The 20339-nt window shown below is 39.3% G+C and overlaps 3 protein-coding genes across 3 annotated transcripts; 1 reads left to right on the top strand and 2 right to left on the bottom strand.

The window, feature by feature from the left end:
- The first annotated feature begins 2023 nt into the window (after positions 1–2023).
- LOC117925237 (probable inactive receptor kinase At2g26730) lies at positions 2024–5008 on the top strand. The gene is made up of 2 exons (XM_034844191.1): positions 2024–3465; positions 4020–5008. The coding sequence occupies exons 1-2, from the start codon at positions 2169–2171 to the stop codon at positions 4682–4684; spliced, it is 1962 nt and encodes a 653-aa protein (XP_034700082.1). The 5' UTR covers positions 2024–2168; the 3' UTR covers positions 4685–5008.
- Positions 5009–9158: 4150 nt separating this feature from the next.
- On the bottom strand, positions 9159–12392 carry LOC117924637 (pentatricopeptide repeat-containing protein At5g55740, chloroplastic). Its single transcript, XM_034843322.1, has one exon. It carries the CDS (start codon positions 12297–12299, stop codon positions 9723–9725), a length of 2577 nt encoding a protein of 858 aa, XP_034699213.1. The 5' UTR covers positions 12300–12392; the 3' UTR covers positions 9159–9722.
- Positions 12393–12598: 206 nt separating this feature from the next.
- LOC117924798 (ABC transporter G family member 39-like) lies at positions 12599–20002 on the bottom strand. Its single transcript, XM_034843509.1, has 24 exons — positions 19743–20002; positions 19403–19523; positions 19233–19321; positions 19040–19124; positions 18777–18936; positions 18575–18651; positions 18433–18486; positions 18258–18348; positions 17856–18157; positions 17494–17775; positions 17099–17415; positions 16851–17011; positions 16655–16755; positions 16402–16561; positions 16168–16296; positions 15973–16076; positions 15556–15888; positions 15188–15478; positions 15016–15099; positions 14795–14928; positions 14489–14716; positions 14224–14395; positions 13035–13289; positions 12599–12950 (listed from the first exon to the last, which is right to left on the bottom strand). The coding sequence occupies exons 1-24, from the start codon at positions 20000–20002 to the stop codon at positions 12693–12695; spliced, it is 4248 nt and encodes a 1415-aa protein (XP_034699400.1). The 3' UTR covers positions 12599–12692.
- Positions 20003–20339: the final 337 nt, after the last annotated feature.

Below are 20339 nucleotides of genomic sequence, written 5' to 3'. Positions count from 1 at the left end.
CTCTCATGTCTTCATGTTCACTTTCGGCACCTTCGTTTTCAAGAGGGAAAGAAAACCCAAAATTAAGTGGAAAGAATTTTAGTTCACAAATATAACTTATTTCATGTTAAAATTTCAAACTATAGAAGTTTCTTTTTTCTTTTTTGATAGGGCTTTGAGCTTAATAACCTTTTATAGAAAATGGTGTTTCTATCTCATATGATTAGAGATCAGAGATGATGGTGAATTTTTTCTATATTTGTGGGTTTGAAAATGGGCAGTTGAATGGGTTCGAGGTGTGAGTATTGTCTTATCTCATCATGTTTTGTCATGATTATATATAAAATTAAATTAATTTAAAATATATGTTTTTAATATATAATAATAATAATAAATATTTTTTAATAAAATAAGTTATAATACTTTTATTATTTATGAAATATATTTATTCTAATATAATTAAAAAATTATAAAAAACTAAAAAAGTTAAGAAGTTAAATGACCTCGGATACGAGAATTTCTCATACCCACATTGACCCCACTTTGGTTAATTTTTTTAATGCAATAGAAATGGATTGATAATTATTTTAAATAAATGAGATAAGGTTAGAATGAGAGCAAACTATCTCGCTCCAAACCTATCTTATTTAATTTTTTAATGGGATGAAAATGATAATTATTTTGAATAAAAAAAGGTAAAATTAGAATAGGGGCAAATTGTCCATAACATGCCTTATTATCATCCTATTACAAACTCAAACATACCCTTTCACTTGCACTCTAAACCTTGATTATTATGGTATTAAAATAAAATTATAAATTTAAAAGGAACTTATACATATATAAGGTAAAAGAAATTTTTTCTTATCTCGATATAAAATATCATATCAAATAAATCTATATATAAAAATATATGATCAATCACATCAAATAAATCTATATATAAAAAAATATGATCAATCATGTACATAATTAGATTTTTATCTCATTATTTTATATCTTAATCTTTCTTTTTATACATAATCCCATTTTTTATATTTTAATTTTATTATTTATACCCTTTAACTATCTATATTACCTCCTATATATATATATATTTTTATCAAAATTATAAATTTGATAGGTACATGCAGCCAGGAAATTATTGGAAAACATGTAGCCAACGTGTCGAGTATGATAGGTAGTGGACTGGTCAAAATTATACACGGTAGGGAAAAGGCGGTATATATGCCAGGATGCTCTGAAGGTAGCTACTGGTCTTGTCAATAATATTCAAACTAAATTCTATTACTTTACAGAAGCAAAATTAAATTTAAAAAATCTACTTTTGTTTTCTTTTCCTTTTGACTTTTCACAGGGTTTTGGATAATACGCTTTTGACATTTCCCCGAGTAATGCTTTTAGAAAACAGAAAATTGGAAATAAAATGGAATAAATCAAAATAAAAAAAAGAATTAAATATAGAAACTAGACATTCTTCTCTCTATTGCTGGCTCCATGAGTGATTAGTAATAAATAAATCAAATCACATTACTCTTCCAGCTGTGCTTGTTTTGGCCAAATGTAAGGTTTTTGGGCCGTACAGAATACAGACCTCGTCAAAACGACGCGTTTCACTCAACGATGTGAATGGTATGGGTGATTTGGCCCGTAGGATGAGGATGGGCCACCGTCCCTTTCCTGTGCACGGGATAAGGTTTTTAGTTGTAAGTTGTAAGTTGTAACTTGTAAGTTGTTTTTGTACACACAAAAGACACTCAATCGGAGCCTACTCAGCGGGTGGCGCGTGGCTAATCAATGATCAATGAATCGCATGCGTCGGAGGGGTATCGAGAGCGCGTGGGAGTGTGTTGAAAAACGTTAATTTTGATTTACGGTAAGATTAATAAAAAAAAAACGTTTTTACTGGTGCCAGCGAAGCTGCTTCTGTGTTTTCAGCTTTTTTTTTTTCCTTTTTCTTTTTTTCTGGCCTCTTACTTTTGTGACCTCGTGATACCTTACAAAGCCAAGTCGTTCCCCTGACTCACAATTCCCGCACTGTGCTCTCCCCCCCCCCCCCCCCTTTTTTTTTTCTCTCTCTTTCATGAGGTGTCGCCGGAAAACCTCTCGCCGCCACAAACCGCCGTTGGGGAGCGGTGGATAGAAAAAACAAATTGTTGGTTTTATTATTTGGGTTTGAGGAAACAACAATGGCAGTGGGTTCTGACGCTGGGTTTGTTTTTCTTACTGTGTTGTTGGCTTGGGTGGTGTTACTGAGTGGACGAGTGAGTAGCGAGCCGACTCAGGACAAGCAAACCCTCCTTGCTTTTCTCTCTCAGATTCCTCATGAGAATCGCATCCAATGGAACGCTTCAGACTCCGCCTGCAATTGGGTCGGGGTGGGGTGTGATGCTAATCACTCTAATGTCTACACTCTTCGTCTTCCAGGCGTGGGGCTTGTGGGTCAGATCCCAGAGAATACTATCGGCCGTTTAAGTCAGCTTCGGGTGCTCAGTCTTAGGTCGAATCGTCTCTCCGGTGATATCCCCCGAGATTTTGCAAACTTGACGTTGTTGCGCAGCCTTTACCTTCAGGATAATCGTTTTTCCGGCGGGTTTCCGGGGAGTATTACTCAGTTAACTCGGTTGGGTCGGTTGGATCTTTCGTCCAACAACTTCACCGGAGAGCTTCCATTTTCCCTCAACAATTTGAACCAATTGACTGGACTGTTCTTGCAGAACAATGGCTTTTCTGGCAGTATACCCAGCATAAACTCTGATGGATTGGATAATTTCAATGTTTCCAACAACAGGCTCAATGGTTCAATCCCCCAGACATTATACAAGTTCGGGTCTTCTTCATTCGCCGGAAACCTAGCTCTCTGCGGCGGACCGTTGCCGTCATGCAACCCATTTTTCCCCTCTCCAACACCATCTCCCTCAATTGTTCCATCTAACCCAGTTCAGAAAAAGTCGAAAAAGCTCTCGACAGCAGCTATAATCGCAATCTCAGTTGGGTCCGCTCTAATTCTCTGTCTCCTCTTACTCTTCCTCCTCCTCTGCCTGCGCAGGCGCCAGCGCCGGCAGCCCCCGAAGCCACCAAAGCCCGAAACAAGCCGATCCATAGTGGCTGAGACCGCCACCTCCTCTTCCAAGGACGACATCACCGGCGGGTCAGCTGAAGCAGACAGAAACAAGTTGGTTTTCTTCGAGGGCGGCGTCTACAGCTTTGATTTGGAAGATTTGCTGAGGGCTTCAGCAGAGGTGTTGGGCAAAGGAAGCGTAGGGACTTCGTACAAGGCAGTGTTGGAGGAAGGTACTACGGTGGTTGTGAAGAGATTGAAAGATGTTACAGTCACGAAGAAGGAGTTCGAAATGCAAATTGACGTTCTAGGGAAGATTAAGCACGAAAATGTGGTTCCTCTCAGAGCTTTTTACTTCTCCAAGGATGAGAAATTACTAGTCTACGACTTCATGGCTGCCGGCAGTTTGTCTGCCCTTCTGCACGGTACAGTTTCTAGTTTCTTCTCCTTCACTCTTCCAGGACTGAAGCTCCACTTCTTGCGGCTATGGAAATTCACTAAATTTTTTATTTTTATTTTTGTTTTAAAATCCTAGTTTTTTTAATAATTAATATCGTGAGGGTATTATGGACATTTAAAAAGGCGGCATAAAATCGGTCCTAAAATTCTATATTCTAAATTCTAACCTGCGCATGATGTGCAGAAGATGGTATACCTCTCTTACTTGCAGCGTTCGCAAGTGGCAAGAGTGCGCATCATGGCGCAAGGTTTGATACTGTTGTTGGTATTTACGTAAATGCCACCAACATGGCCACAAACCACCATGATTCGCCACCGACATGCTTTTGCTTCCATCTTTTATAATGATTGTAAAGTATATTTCATGTTTCCAAAACCGATAAAACCATAATCCCTTATGTTTTTTGCTTTCCCATTTTACCCTTCTGTGCCCTTTCCTTGGGGATGAGAAACCTTTTCCTTTTTACTGTGATGAAAATTGGGGACAGGTGACCGCAACAGCCGGTGGTTGTTTTTGCAGGCAGTAGAGGATCGGGCCGTACGCCACTTGACTGGGACAACCGGATGAGAATAGCGCTCAGCGCCGCAAGGGGGATAGCCCACCTACACGTGTCGGGAAAGGTGGTCCATGGCAACATCAAGTCCTCCAACATCCTGCTCCGCCCGGACCACGATGCTTGCGTTTCCGATTTCGGGCTCAACCCGCTCTTTGGAAACTCCACGCCGCCCAATCGGGTCGCGGGATATCGGGCGCCCGAGGTAATGGAAACCCGAAAGGTCACGTTCAAGTCGGACGTATACAGTTTCGGCGTGTTGCTGTTGGAGCTATTGACGGGGAAGGCACCAAATCAAGCGTCGTTGGGGGAGGAGGGGATTGATCTTCCAAGGTGGGTCCAGTCGGTGGTCCGTGAGGAATGGACTGCTGAGGTATTCGATGTGGAGTTGATGCGATACCACAACATCGAGGAGGAGATGGTGCAGCTGCTGCAAATCGCGATGGCCTGCGTCTCCACCGTACCAGATCAGAGACCCGCCATGCAGGAGGTGGTCCGAATGATTGAGGATATGAACAGGGGCGAGACGGACGACGGCTTACGACAATCGTCCGATGACCCATCCAAGGGATCAGGCGGTCACACGCCTCCGCCGGAGTCACGGACCCCACCTGCGGCGGTCACACCTTAGCAATATTCCCGGTAAATAGATGGGGGAGAAAAATTGTGGCGGTGGGCCTCCCAAAAAAATGCGCTCGTGCGTAAGTAAGCGGGTTGAACTGCGCAGCAGCCGATTGGAGCTCAGGGTGACCCACCCACCCAACACTGTGTTTTTAATCTTTTTACGTTTTATTTTTTTTCCTTTTTCTTTTTATTTTTTCTGTGCAATGATTTTTACAGGGAGGTTTGAATTGTTTGGGAGGGAGTTCCATGAACTGATTGGAATTGACTATTTGGAAGTGGATTTATTTGGTTTATTTTTCCATATTTTATAGCTCACCGTGTTGACATTTAACACATGGCTTTTTCTTAGTTCTGATTTAAAGTTACTATAGGAAAATATGTAAGAAACTATTTAGAGTTGAAAATTTTCATATGAAAATTCAGTTTCGTTGTTTCTAGTCCGAAAGCCAGTGCAAGTGCAAAGGCCAAACAAACACCATAAAAAACACTGCTGATCTTGTTTGCTTGGTAAGAAAAGTCGGGCTATGCCCGCTATGGTACGCCCAAGATCACGGTAATTAATGAACTTGACCCTCATGCAGAATGATCAGTAGGTGGGTCCCTCTACGGACACAACACATTATTCAAAAATCACGGAACAGTGGACGCAGTCAGCGGTGTGGGGTTGACCAAAGGGTGAGCCATGAAAAGCCACGTGTCGCAGACCCAGAATGTGAACGGTGGGACGTGGAAGAGAGAATGTAATAGTGTTTGTCTGTTTATGGGTCCATGGGAAGGGAGGTGGGCTACAGGCTGGCCGGCGAAAGAAAAGCAAAGTCTCTGACACAGTCTTTGACCTTTGAGACATGGACAGCCGTCGATCAAGGCCACTCTGGATCCGCTCCCACCCATCTGGTTCTCACTCCTCTTATGTCCTCTTCCTCCGCTGTCCCCTCCTGCTCAATTTTCTCTCTCCTACAAAATAAATTGTTGTTCCAGTGACTTCAGTGCCACGTAAGATTACAAATAATTACATACCACATTTGTTAAATCAAAATACTTGCTCTTCAAAAATAGAATTAATTTATAATTCAAAATTTAAAATTGAAAATGAACGGAGATACCGCTCGGAGATCTTCTCGACAAATCATACTCAAGTGGGCCCCACCCATACCAACAAGCATCCGATTCCGAGAAGTGCGCAACGCGCCACTCTGTCGTCCTACTCCAGCTTTGCTAACGTGCACTGCTCCAGTCCACTCCCATTTTCCCCCACGCTCACGACAGGCGCTCTGTAACCTCTTATGACGGAATTACCCTCACACAATAGGGTTAATGACAAAGCTTCCGGAGGGCCATCGAAGCACGTGACTCATTGGGAAAACACACATTTTCTGGTTTGGTGCACCGAAAGTGGGAGTTAGTATCCACTTTTTGGTCCTATCCGCATTTTACTATTTTGCCCTTTCCCTAATTCCCACTTCGGAAAACAAATTAAGTAAAAATAAATAAGGCACACTTCAGGTTCAGGATATCCTAATCTGGGTTAGTCGCCCTTAATCTGAATGGGCTCTGGATCCCATTCACAGATGAATGCCCTCTTCTCTATCACAACTTTCCCATCTTTTCATACAAACCAGTCAATATTTGCAGTTGTAATGCACACACAAATACCACTCTCACTCCTATTGTCCACCTCACTCGTGTATTCCTTTACTTTTTCATATAGTAAATTACTGAAATATCCCCATCATTTTTCAGATTACGAATAAATCAAATTATTTATTTATTTTTTTGTGCTAACCAAAAAAAAAAAATTTGCAAAACTTGTTGACAAAGAGCACATTCGTCACACATGGAATCTCATTAGTTAAGTATTCCAGAATTATTTGACCTAATTGATGGCATCAGCTTTACACCTTTCATTAACCCCTTTATAGGTGGGTGCAACCATGGACTTTGAAAAATGTTATCTTCAAAAGAAAGGAGGAAAAAAAGAAGGGAAGATTAAAGATGTGGACCAGGGTTCTGGGATATATAAATCCGCAAATGGGGGCTGATGCCATATCACACACAAGGCCCACTATGTACGTATATAAGGGGCTCTGCCATTCATGTCAAGCCTATTGATATATGGGAGAACCAGAGAAGGGAACATGGAGAACATATACTGATCAAAGGACCCAGTAGAAAAAGAAAATTTTCAAAATGGTTGTGTGACTGAGAAAGCCCAGAAGCAAAAGGGGAGATTAGGACTCTCTCAATACAACAACTATATCGGCTGCTCATTTGAATTATGTGTACTGGCAGTTTACTTGAATTATTTTTGTGGTCAATTATAGATAAGGGGTCTCCTACAAGGAAAGTTTCTCTCTTTCTAAAGTCCTGGGGGCTTATGGCTCTTCTCATTGGATGCTCAAATACATTTTTGGCTGCATCACAGTCTTTCACACAGTTCACCTAATTCTATTTTCTCATATACAGTTCACCTAAATTCATATTCTTAAGGTAATGCAGACTGCATACGACTCTGTTTTTTCTCTTTGTGTACAGCTATCTGCCTATGGTATTTGATTTTAATACTGATTTCTTAATTTACTATGTTTTGGTGGGTTTAATGACATACCCACTAATATTTTTTTTTTAAAAAAATTAATTTATGAGGAAAAACCCAATTGGTATGTGAAGTGTCCCTCAAGCAACTGTTCAACGAACTACAACTACAGCCCCTTTTTTTTGGTGCTTCTCCACCACAGAGAGAAAGAGCACAGAAGAATTAGTTAGCTGATAAAGTATATGAATGATTAGTTTCAGGGTGGACCTTAGGACCAAGTAGTTTCCTTTCCTTTGAAGTTCAGCTTTGATATATGAGATTGGTTATGACCTACTTAGAGTTGTAAAGTCCTCCAAGACTCAACAAATCAATAATTCATTTTAGCAGCAGTTAGTTTCATCCTACATCTCGATTTGGTGTTAGTTACATCGGTCAAGACAGCAAGAACCTGTCACAGTTTGTTACAATGAAGTCTCCAAATGATTGAAGGCATAATGTTTAACACAAGAAAGCAAAGTTTGAGGAGGATGAAAAAGAAATAAACCTAAAACTGTAGACTGAGGGAATGGAGTTCGTTAAGTGACAATCTCCCTCATCTGAAGTATATTATCTATTTGAACTTTATTCCAACAAACGGTTACTAACCTTTCTGAAGCGCTCCTTGAATGTTTTTGTTGATTGATCCTTGATGGAACATATGAAGGGAGATACAATGATTCATGGGAAGAAATTCCCTTTGATTGAACTTCGCCAACCTCTATGTTCTTTGCTTGTACCTGAAACAAGGGGCACTAGTTTCACATGCCATCACTGAGCTGCAACAAATCCTTGAAAAAGTTTTTCTCTGATTAGGATAGCCTGCCTATTCTAATTTTCACTACTGTTTAATTCTAAAATGATAATTATGCTAGATGAAACAGGTAGCAACAGTTCTTCAATATCAAACAAATCTCTTTTGTAATGGATAAACGACATTTAGGTCCATCAACTGTTTTCATGCTTTTATCAAGCTTTGAGTATTCTCGCTTCAAGGATTCTAAGCTTTCAATTTGGAGAAAGCTGCAATGATTTAACTAAATTTTGTGAGTTTTAGTGGTTTTCTTCCTTCATTTATAAGATTATAGATCTTAAAAATTACCTTTAAAAGAAACAAAAAAAAAAAAAAAGATTACCATGAAAGGATCTACTCTGCAGCTTGTCAATTGCAAAATGAAATGAATACAAGCAAATGAAATAGAAAGGGTAAAAAATAACTTGGGTTGAGTAACAGGGCTAAAGTGACCATACCTGACTTACTGCAAACGCAAAGCTGCTAACCATTAGTTCTGATCAAGAAGATCAATTGCAAAAATATTACTTTCATTGCTCAGGATATCTCAACCAGGGAGAGTACAACAGTGGGTCTCACATACAATACTTTATTGTACATAGAAAGTAAGCAGTTCAATTTTACTTCTAAGAATGATGGTCAAGTGCTCCAATTTTTCTGAAAGTAATTTAACAAAGCAAAACTTCAAAGGTCATGATCATATCATGTCATGAATGGAAAACTGCAAAAACTGCTGAATGAGGAGGTCCTGACACATGCACACACTACACAGAAAGAAATTTGGTAACATAATGTTGAAGTAAGGGCTGTACATAATTCATTGATGGGTTAAAAAAATGTACAAAGAGGGTATACGGATAACAAACCTAACAAAAGCTACATGCAGACTAAGAGGACATTCTGAAAACTGACAGGCCTATGCCATAACCTGTAATTGGAGTACAATTCAAAACATTTAGTCTGGATCTTTTCACTGATGGCATATCTTGTCAATTTCAGGCAGAGTACTGAACATGAATTTCTTGGCTCCAACCATAAATTTTATGAAAATGTAGCACACTTGAGAGCATAACATTTCATCTATACTTAAATTACGTGTAAGCTTAAAATGCAATCATGTAGATCAACTTTATTTTTTTCACCTTTTTATTCAAAAGTTGTCTACTACAAGACACATCACTTCCATGGAAAGCCAGTCATGATCAGTCAGAGCTGATGAACAGCAATTCTAACCAAGAAATTTTAATTGGTGTGTGTTCTAACTCAACTGCATATTTACATAACAACCTTGAGAATGATGGTCACTTTTAAACTCAACTACATCTATACAAGAACTGCCTTGAGCAGAATCCAAATGGAACTTTAAGTCACCATTCACATCTAACAGCTTCCGTATGGTTTTCATAATGTTTGGCTCTTGGTTGATAGGAATGAGAGTCTTTTCAGCTTCTCACAAGTAACCTCCATGTCATGAGTTTTTTTGCCACTCAGGTCTTTGAGACTCTTCCTTATCCTCAGAAACTTTGAATTCATCTTCCAGGCTATTAATGTAACACATTTTTCTTTCAGAAGCAGCCTATGTATGTAGATATCTCAGAATGCCCTGGAGTTGTCTGCAGCAATCGTTGTACCCTTATTTTCCTCTCAATAACCTGCCTATCTCTTGGAGTTCTTCAAATCACTTCATTTGAATCCAGGGATGAACTTTTGCGCTCTAGAGCAGAGATTTTCTTCATTACTAGCCATAGGAACATATCCCATAAATCGCATTTCACTTAGCAGCATAGCCAGCATTGCATAAATTTCCTTGGTTTTTGGGTGTGATCCATCCCCAGCAACAAAAACATTAAGTTTGCCTCCAGTTTGAATCCAGCTGCATCCAGGATTCTTCCTCAGGCCCCTTACTTTCATCAAATCCCTCATGTTTGATACCTCAACCCACCTTCCTGCTGCGGCATATGCATTTGAAAGCGCTACATAGTTTCCTGAATTACTGGGTTCCAATTTAAACAAGTGTTTGGATAAATACTCCCCAAGTTCAATTTCGTGGTGTTCTCTGCAAGCAGTAAGCAATGATCCTAATATATGTGCATCAGGTTGAAATGGCATTGTGAGAATAAGCCTAAGAGCTTCATCCAAATCACCACATCGTGAAAGAAGACTAACCACACAACCATAATGCTCCATAATTGGATTCATCTTGTGTTTAGAAACCATATCAGCAAAAAGATTCAAACCTTCATTCACGAGCCCAGCATGGCTGCATGCTGATAAAATGCTGGTGAAGGTTATGCTATCTGGTTCTATACCTTCCTTCTGCAGATGTTTAAATAGTGCAAGAGCTTCTACAGCTTGACCATGTAATGCATAAGCAGAAATCATTGCATTATAGATAGGCAACTCTTTGCTTGACATCATATGAAACACTTTCTTTGCTTCATCTATGCTTCCACATTTAGCATACATGTCCACTAAAGAAGTTGCAACTGGAACAGACAAGCAAAATTCATGCCTTGTAATGAAGCCATGAATGGCTCTTCCATACCACAATGAGGGTATATCTGTACAAGCCAAAAGTACACTGGTAATGCTGGCAATACTAGGTCGGATTCCTGATTCCTGCATTTGCTGGAAAAACAGAATTGCTTCATAGCCAAATCCACTTTGAGCTAAACCAGAGATAAGGGTAGTCCAAGTGATGAGGTTAGGCTGGAACCCAAGGGACTGCATCTGTGAGAACATGTCCTTTGCCTCATTAACCTGACCATTTCTCAGGAATCCCAAAATTACCGAATTCCATGATATCACATTTGGTGGTACACTGTCAAACTGCATCTGATAGAACAATTTCAAGGCTTCACCACTTAGACCCACCTGTGCGTAAGCAGCCAGTAGGGTATTCCACAAAACAAGATCTCTTTCAGTTGTGGAGTTGAATACTTTTCTTGCATCATCAATTCTTTCACATTTGGCATACATATCAATGATGCTACTCGCGACAACCACATCCGATTCAAGGTTTCTCCTAATACAATAACAGTGGCCCTCTTTGCCAAGTTTTATATTGCTTGTAACAGCAGAGGCAGACAATATGGATGACAGAGTTACAGAGTCGAATCTCAACTTTTCTGATCTCATCAGATGGCACATATTCAATGCCTTACCAACCTGCTGATGTTGAACATAACTAGAAATGAGCAAATTCCATGTCACCACATCTTTCTCAAGCATTCTACTAAAAACTAACTCGGCATCCTCAATCAAACCAACCTTTGAATAGAAGTTTATAATTGAACTACCCAAAATATTATCCAAATCTAAACTGCTTAAAATTGCAATTGCATGCCCCTGCTTACCCTCTATAAGAGCATCTAAATTGGCAGATGCCGAAAGGAAGCTTGCCACAGTGACTCTTGTTGGTTCAATGCCTTCCACTCTCATGTCATAGAATACATCAATAGCTTCCTGGTTGAGCCCATTTTGAACATATCCTACAATCATCGAGTTCCAGGCCACTACGTTTTTCTCGATCATACTATCAAACACCTTCCTTGCATCCTCCAAAACCCCACACTTCCCATACATATCAACAAGGCTACTTGAAACAAAGACACACGCTCCAAAACCCATCTTCAATACGTAACCATGAACTCCTTTCCCAAGACCAATCAACTGCAAACTACCACAAGCCTTCAGTACATTCGGAAGAACAAAATTATCCGGAAAAACCCCATTCTCTTGCATTTCAATGAAACCCAGTAAAGCATCTTCACTAAAACCCATTCTACACTGCAGCCCAACAATGGCAGCCCAAGAGAAGACGTTCCGCACACGGAGTCTGTGAAATAAACGTACGGCCACCTCCGGAAAGTCGCATTTGGCATAGAAAACCACTAGTTTCGTTTCAACATACTCATTTTTAGCAAAGAAATCCCCGTTCTTAAGAATTCGGGCGTGAATTTGCTGACCAGTGTGAAGGGCACGCTCGTAGATGCATCCCTGAAGGAGCTCTCCGTAAATTTCCGGCCCAATTTGGAAATCTTCAAACTCCATTTCAGAAAGAAGGTGTACGGATTCCTGTAGATGTCCATCTTTACATAGCGAGGAGATGTGGTGGAAGTAAGATTTGTATAAACTTCGACGATTCTCGTCTTTTCCTTGGAGTTTTGCGAGACGGGTCGATGCAAATTTTGAAGATTTTCTAGGTTTGAAATGAGATGTATGTGGGTTTGGCGTGGTGGAAATAGGAAGAGAAGCCATGCATGTACAACCACAAGCAGAGGGAGAGAAGATAGCGTGGTGGTGGGTGCCATAGAAAATGGGAAGGGCATTTCCGTCATCAAAAGAAAATAATTATGATTTTATCCGGAGTCCATCAACAAATATGAAATATTTTCCTGCTAAGGAAATATATCCTTTGAAATAATTTTTGAAGACAATTTAAAATAAAATGAGTTAACCAAACATGGCTTTGCTCCACCTCTAGTGAGTGATAAGAACAAGCAAATACTTCACCATTCATCATAACTGAGCTAAGACTAGAGGCCCACAAGCCTCCTTTCAAGTAAACTTGGAGAAATTTTAATATTGGTCAAGTCATTAATCCTATAAAGACTATGATTTTTGTTTCACTTTTGGACAACTAAACTTTCCTCATCTTTTCTGGAAGTTCAAGGCCTTCATGGAGTAAGCAAACGCAGAAGCGAAGAGCACATTAAACCCAATCAGCACCATACAAACAACCCCTAAGAAGTCGTGTCTGTATCCAAAATAATTTCTCATGTACTCCGCCACTGTTTCACCACTTTCCATCTTCGTCTGCACGTCTCCATATTGTGATGCAGCAAATCCATACAAACTCCATGCAACAGGGCACACCCAAGCGTACCACCTCCACCACACAGGGATTCTCTGCAATCATTCAAAACCCTTGTACTAGCTTAGCTCTGTTTTGAACAGGAAGCTGGAAAGATGGAATTGAATCGGGAAACTTACCTTTCTGGGAATTATAAAGCCTGAGAAGATATTCCAAAGTGTGTAGAAGAGAGCAGACAACAGGGTTGCAATTTCTTGATTAGGACTCACTGCTATAATCATCATTCCGAAATATGTGAAGTACAGAAGTGAGATGATCTGAAATAATAGGTACAGGAAAAACTTTGCAGCTTTCAGTTCCAATCCCATCATGGTATACACTATAATCCCATATATAATGGCCTGAGTCAAAGTGTATGGGATCTCAATTGCAATCTGAAAATGAGCAAGGTCAAGTTAAAACAAAGGGAATTGTAAGAAGCTCCTAGATGATTTAGAGAATGAGCCGCAAGTATAGGTGGCAGTCATTTTTGTTATGTTAAAAGTTTATGCATTCTATATTTCTATTACATATATCAACCCAAACCCGACGGGTATAATAATTATAGTAAAAATATAAACCTAAATATTATCTAATTATTAAACAGGTAACACGTCGTTACTTAATTATTAAATAGGTAACACGTCATGTAATCTATTAAACCCATTTAGTAACTAAGTCCTCCCATAATTGATAAGAGTTAGGTTTTATATAAGTTAGGATGAATGTCTTAATCAAATATATTTATAACTTAATTGACATATTTATTTAAAAATAAATTTTAAACAAGTCAAATAGATTAAAGTTATAATTAAGCTAATAAATAGGATAATAATTATATCAATTTGGATCAAATTTTTGTTACACTAGTTGACTAAAAACTACCCTATTGTTAAATGGCTATGTAGATCAATACAAATTTAACCAAAATTGGATTAAACTCAAACTCATGAAAATTGTGTTGGGTTCAAGTCATGTTAATAAATCGTATTAAACTTTGACACCCTGATATGAAAGCCAGTTGTTGCCGTTAAGGTAAGAAAGTTTTCGAGATTCAAACAATAGGCAGAAATTGGGAGAGTTCAAGAGTCATGAACAATATCATGAAAAGGCTCAGTAGAATTCAGTGACTAATTAAGATTTTGAGTTAGATACTGCATGTGAAAAAGGAAAGGAGAATTATTTTGAGGAATTGTCAGTGATTTTCATTATATTCACAAGTAAATGGATTTTTTCTGATGAAAATTATTCAAATGCAAGTGGTAAGTCAAAAGCAACATATATTCATAAGCAAAGAGATGGGATTAGTCAAAAGCAAAATCTGAATACCTGTGCAATTGCATAAGGCAAGGCAGAGTAGAACCCAGCAGCCCTCTCTCTGTAGAAAACCGCCCTGTCCATGATAACAACCGGCCGCGCAATTGAAGCATTCTGTGTGCCCAAGAACATAACCGCCGTGTGTAAAGAACCCAAGACATTGAAAATATCCAGTCCTGTTCTCCTGCAAATTTCAACATCTTGGACTTTTTTGTTGTTGAATTCAGTGAAAAAAAAAATGGAATGGACCTTGAGCAGATGGTGCCTGCAATATTACCTGTTGGACCCGAGGCCCCAAAATGTAATGCCCAACATGAAGGCCTCCATAGTGCTGGCTAGAAATCTAAGGGAGTTGTATGCTGTGTTGCGCCAATAGGACTTGTAATACCTCCATAGGCAGGCTTTGAACTGGGTGAGGAAGGACCTTGGATACTGCGAAGAGAAGTTGAGGTCTTGTGAATTGGGAGGAGGTGTACTCAACTCCTTGATCAAAGCTTTGTTTCTCCTGTAGGAATTCCCATGAACCCTTTAACTTCTTGACAAGTAGAAATTTTGATCCAAGAACAGGTATTAGTTAACGTACTGGAAGAGATCTGATTTTTTGTATATTTCTGCAAATTTGACTCCAAGAAACTCTTCTTGTGCATCAGTAGTCACTTCCAACACCCATGTTGCTGGGTTATAACCATCTTTAATCCTATCAACTCCATTGATTTCCTTCAAGCATGAAAAAGTTTTTATTATATATATTGTAGGATGAACTGATGGAACTGATTCCACCGAACAAGTTGTTTTTAAGGCTACCTCAAAGTATTTGATCATATGGCCGGCCTGATGTCCCAAAGGACCCACATATATTTCTTCACCTCCTCTCTTCAGTAGAAAAAGCTGTAATGGGGACAAATATTAAGGCCCAAAGTCCAGAAGAGGATACGCTAAAGAAATCATGAGTTGTTGCATTCTAGCAGTCACTTACCTCATCGAAAGACTCGAATGTGTCAATACTTGGTTGATGGATTGTGCACACTACCGTTCTTCCAGTGTCCACGATCTTCCTGACAGCTCTCATAACAATGGATGCTGCTCTGGCATCAAGGCCTGATGTCGGCTCGTCCATGAATATTATTGAGGGGTTTGCAACAAGCTCAACTGCAATGGTTAGCCTTTTGCGCTGCTCAATGGAGAGCCCATTCACATTTGGATATCCAACCAATGCTTCTCCTAATGGTGTCAGTTCAATCAGTTCCATAACTTCCTGAATGAAAATCTGCAGCCACAAAGATTTCAGATGAAAAGAAACACTAGGGAAGGCTTTAATACAGTTTTCTGGTTTACCCCACAAACCTCTCTAGTCTCAGGGTTGATCTCTGCAGGTAACCTTAGCCATGCTGAGTATAATAGGGACTCGTACACTGTAACAAGTGGGGAGTGAATGTCATTTTGTTCACAGTATCCAGAAACCCGAGCAAAGGTTTCCTGTTTCTTGGGGTAGCCTGAGACTGTGATGTTTCCCTCTATGTATCCGATGTTTTTCCTTCCCGACAACATGTCTAGGAGAGTAGTCTTCCCAGCTCCACTAACACCCATCAGTGCTGTAAGCACTCCAGGCCTGAAAGTTCCATTCAGTCCCTTCAGAAGTACTAATCGATTGACTTCAACACCTTGCGCTTTCATTGCCTACAAATTCAGTATCTTTTCAGAATACAACTTCCATTCATGTGTCGTTAGTTTGGAAAATATCAGTCACCTACTGTTATTTACCTGTGGCATATCAACTGAATATCTGATATTCTCAAATGCAATGGTAAGAGGTCTAAATGGGAGAAGCATGCCTTTCTCCTGGTATTTTCCAACATCACCAGCTTCTGTCATTTCAAGCTGAAGTTGTAAGGAATGGCCAGCCATGTGTATCGATCATACAAAATAGACCATAAATTGGGGGCTCATTGAACTTACTTCTGGATGCTTTGTTTCCATTTGAGTGTGCTCCATACTCTGAGGTCCTGTTTTCCTCACCTGTCCTGTTGATGTGCTTCTCCTTCAAAGCTTCTTCAGATAAAAAGACCGCTCGAGATTTCCCATATTCTGCAGGAATCCAATAACATCATCACTTGAGAAATTCAGTTTAAAATGACTAGGAACACAACAATCAGTAACTCCCCACTGGGTGTTAAAAATGAGGATGCTCACCATTGAGATATGCAAGAGCCAAATTGTAGATCCCATGGAATAAGAAGATGAAACAGATTAGTGCACCAAAACCAATCCAATACCAATCTGGATTAGTGAACAAACAACGTGACTTCAAGACAGATATTCCCAGTGATGGTGCTGTTGATCCAGTAGACACCTGCAATAGGATTTTCACTTTCAAACTTCACAGAAAATTCAGTTTTATATTGAGTAACTTGAAGATTTAGCTTTCTTTGACAGGTATCCTTGCCTTCCATTTCTCCCCAAGGAATTCATTCACTGAAAGTGCATTTTGAACATACATGAGGGGAGATGTCCAGTACCCCCAGCTCAACCATTTCGTTATATTCTCTGGGTGGGAAATTGGGAGCACAGTCAGTACACCAGAAGTTACAACTTTATATAAGAAGTCGTGAGCTTTAAGAGATGTTCTGATACATCCATACCTCGCGCTAAGACAAATCCACTGAATATTAGTAGCCATATAAGTGCAACGTGCGCGCTTGTGTTTGCAATAACAAAGTTCCTACTTAATGCAGCAATGCACCTGAAAAATCCATAAGACATCTGTCCATTCATTGCGAGAATAAGATATTGTTTAGACATCCTGAAGCAAGAAAACATGAACTGGGTTAGTGGGGAGAAACTAAGAGAAGCCATTAACACGAATATATGTATATATATTCTTGCTTGCCTTTTGAGATCGGGATCAAAGCCTATTGCATAATAAGTTATGGCTATCCAAAGGGTAACTTCAAGAATGGATAGAATAGTCCCAAGCATCGGTGTAGGCAATGAGTATGCCCATGAAGGATAAAACAGGAGGTCCCTTTGCTTATAGAAGACGGGGAGTTTCCCAATTGTCATTGAAAGTTCAAAAAATCCACTGAAGAGAGTTACAGTGAGCCCAAAATAGAGAGCACCAAGATAGATGGTTCCATCTTTTAATTCGTTGTGATGCATATTGCTTCTTGTGAAGATTGTTGCCACAATGATTGCCGTAAATACAAACTGAAATCACAGTACAAATCGTTACATTTGAAAGATTACAATTCTGTTAAGGGTCATTAAACAACCATCTTTTCTCACCTGAAGTAGCTTGAAAGCATATAGAGATGAGTTCCTCTTCATCAAAATAAATTCTCTTGATAAACAAGCTTTCAATAGTTCCTTCTTGCTAGTTCCATATTTGGATTTTGTCAAAGCTGCTGGATGGCTCCTTGCCCTGTTGAACGGGGTTGCAAGCTCGCATTGGATGGCTCTGCCAACATGGAATGCCTTAAAAGCCTCTGTAAACTCATTGATCGAAACATAACTATGTGGTTTGGCTTCATTAGCCCAGTACTGTTTCTGATCCTTTCTTGATGTTACCTACAAAATTGGAAAGATCAGATTGCTCAGGCCATGGAAATAGGTTGGCTTCGAAGAATCATTAATACGTGCAGACTTACTTCCTGTAAATAGTCAGCAATGCCTTTCCTCTCAGGACATCTGAAACCCATAGATTCAAAGAACTCAAGGACATATTCACATGGGCCCTGGTACACAATCTGCCCTTCTGAGATCAGAATAATGTCATCAAAGAGATCATAAGTTTCTGGTGCAGGCTGGAGGAGGGAGATAAGAGTGGTCTTGTTGAGAATATGGATTGACTGCTTGATAGAGTTGATGATCTGAAAAGTCGTTGAACTGTCAAGACCAGTGGATATATTATCCATGAAGAATGCCATGGAAGGTCCCACCAGCATCTCCCCTGCACCAATCCAAGTAACTCTTAGTTGAATCTTTCATGTTAATAGCTAACTTCCTTGTGAAAATTGCAAGGCTCATTGCTTTCAGGACTCTCTTTCTACCTATTGTAACGCGTTTCTTCTGTCCACCAGAAATACCTCTTCTCATTACATCTCCAACTATGGTATCAGCACAAACTTCAAGTCCTAAAATCTGAAAAAGAGAAGAAAGAAGATAATCTAAGTTTGTTGATTGGAAGTTCAAGATTTTTCAGATGTAAACTTGTAGATCATATACCTTAAGAATATAGTTTGTAACTATGTCTTCCTTATGTCCTGTTAAAACTGCTGCCTGTATACAAAGATTTTCATGTAGTATCTTGACAACAATTAGATGCATAAATCAAAAGAGAGATTTCATCAAATTGTTTCTTTTTTACCTTCATATACATATCTATGTCGCTGTCTGGTTTGACATTTGCTTCCTTCTCTCTTCTCAGCAACTCCATGAGTGCATCTGTGAAAAATTGATAGAAACTTTATGATAATGTCACTTTTGCATTATCACATAATCCCAGCCCCTGAATTAGCTCAAAGGTTCTCAATGATTTATTCGGTTAAAATCACTTTTCAGTAGCATACCATAATTAGTACCAACTCCTTGGCATCTTGCAGCAAAAGTTAGTGTTTCTCTCACTGTCAATTCACTGATGTGGACATCTTCCTGGCTGATATACGCTGAAGTCCTCTGAGGGACAAACTCATGCATTTCATAGCCATTGTATGTTACTTTCCCAGAAAACTGATGATTCAAAAAGAACCAACAACAATTGAATTAGAAGACTCGATAAACATCATGATTTACAAGAACATAAAGTAGAAATTTTTTAAGTCTGATTTCTTACCTTCAGTTCTGAATCAAGTTTACCTGACAGGGCTAACAATAAGGTGGTTTTCCCTGAGCTTGGCGGTCCTAGAAGCAAAGTCATTCTACAAAACATGTATTCGAAATTAAAGTTGTTCAAAAAATTTCATGATACCATAGCTCAAACAGAAAACCCAGTTCCCCAGATTTCAAAGGAGTTCCAGTATTCTAACCTTCCAGGCTTGATAATTCCACTTGTATTGTGAAGTACCGATATTTTCCTCTTCTTACTTGGAAGAATATGGAGGAAGTTTAACAGACCCTTTGACAGATAACAAATCAGTAGCAAATATAACTTCATGAACAAATGATAATTATAGCTTCTGGTATGAGATTTAGCTACCTCTATCTGATTAAAATAAGAGTTGAGGATTGTGGGCAAAGCTCTGCTTCCCACATAGGCCTCGGCTTCAACATTTAGATTCTCAAATCGAACTTCAATTGTAGGTAAGTCCAGAGAAACCCTGTTTCAAAAAAACCAATCATCATAGGAACTTGGAATTAATCAAGAAAGAAGAAAACACAGAACAACCAAGATTGTTTCCATGCAAGAAAAGATAAAGTAAAAGAACAGGAGCTAGGATTCCATCATATAAAAATGACATAGAAGTAAAAGAATTGTTATCCCCTTTTTCTTCAGATTTCCAGCAAACCAAACAAAAGGTTCAGAATATAGCTCTCACCTGTCCATTCTGTTCTTGAGCTTCCGTAAGAACTCTTCATTATCATCTGCATGTCTAATGACTCTGTTCAACAACTCCTCCCTCTCCTGAAATCCAAGCTTCCGAAGATCAACTTCTTTAGATTCTCCTGCATCTCCATTAAAGATCCCTTTCCGGGCTCGATCATAAGTGGGGAGTCTTTCAAGAGCAGCCCATTTGAGAGCTTCCTCATCATCATTTTCTTCCACATTGTCAACTGTTCTGAGCTGTCCTAACTCCATTTCAACGCTTAACAGCAGGCCACCAGAACCTCAAAACTCAAAATCTATGTGGGCTTATATAGAGAATCAATGAGAAATAGATAGAAAATCTCAGAGGATTTTCATTTACTATGGAAATGGACTTCAACCTCAAATTGGGAATGTTCCCTTTGCATGCATTTTCTAACGTTACAGGAACAGTTCAAGCCAACTGACACATTTTCCCTCCTCTATTCTCTCATTTCAAAGTAAAATACTGGTAATTGAAATGAAAATCAGCACTTCTTACAGTTCCAAGCAAGATATAAATGCTCACATTCATTTGACTTCATAGGTAATACTCAAGCTATGTGGTGAG

This window comes from Vitis riparia, chromosome 11 (genome assembly GCF_004353265.1).
Source record: "Vitis riparia cultivar Riparia Gloire de Montpellier isolate 1030 chromosome 11, EGFV_Vit.rip_1.0, whole genome shotgun sequence".
Lineage (NCBI taxonomy): Eukaryota > Viridiplantae > Streptophyta > Magnoliopsida > Vitales > Vitaceae > Vitis > Vitis riparia.
This window is presented reverse-complemented; position numbering and strand designations above follow the sequence as displayed.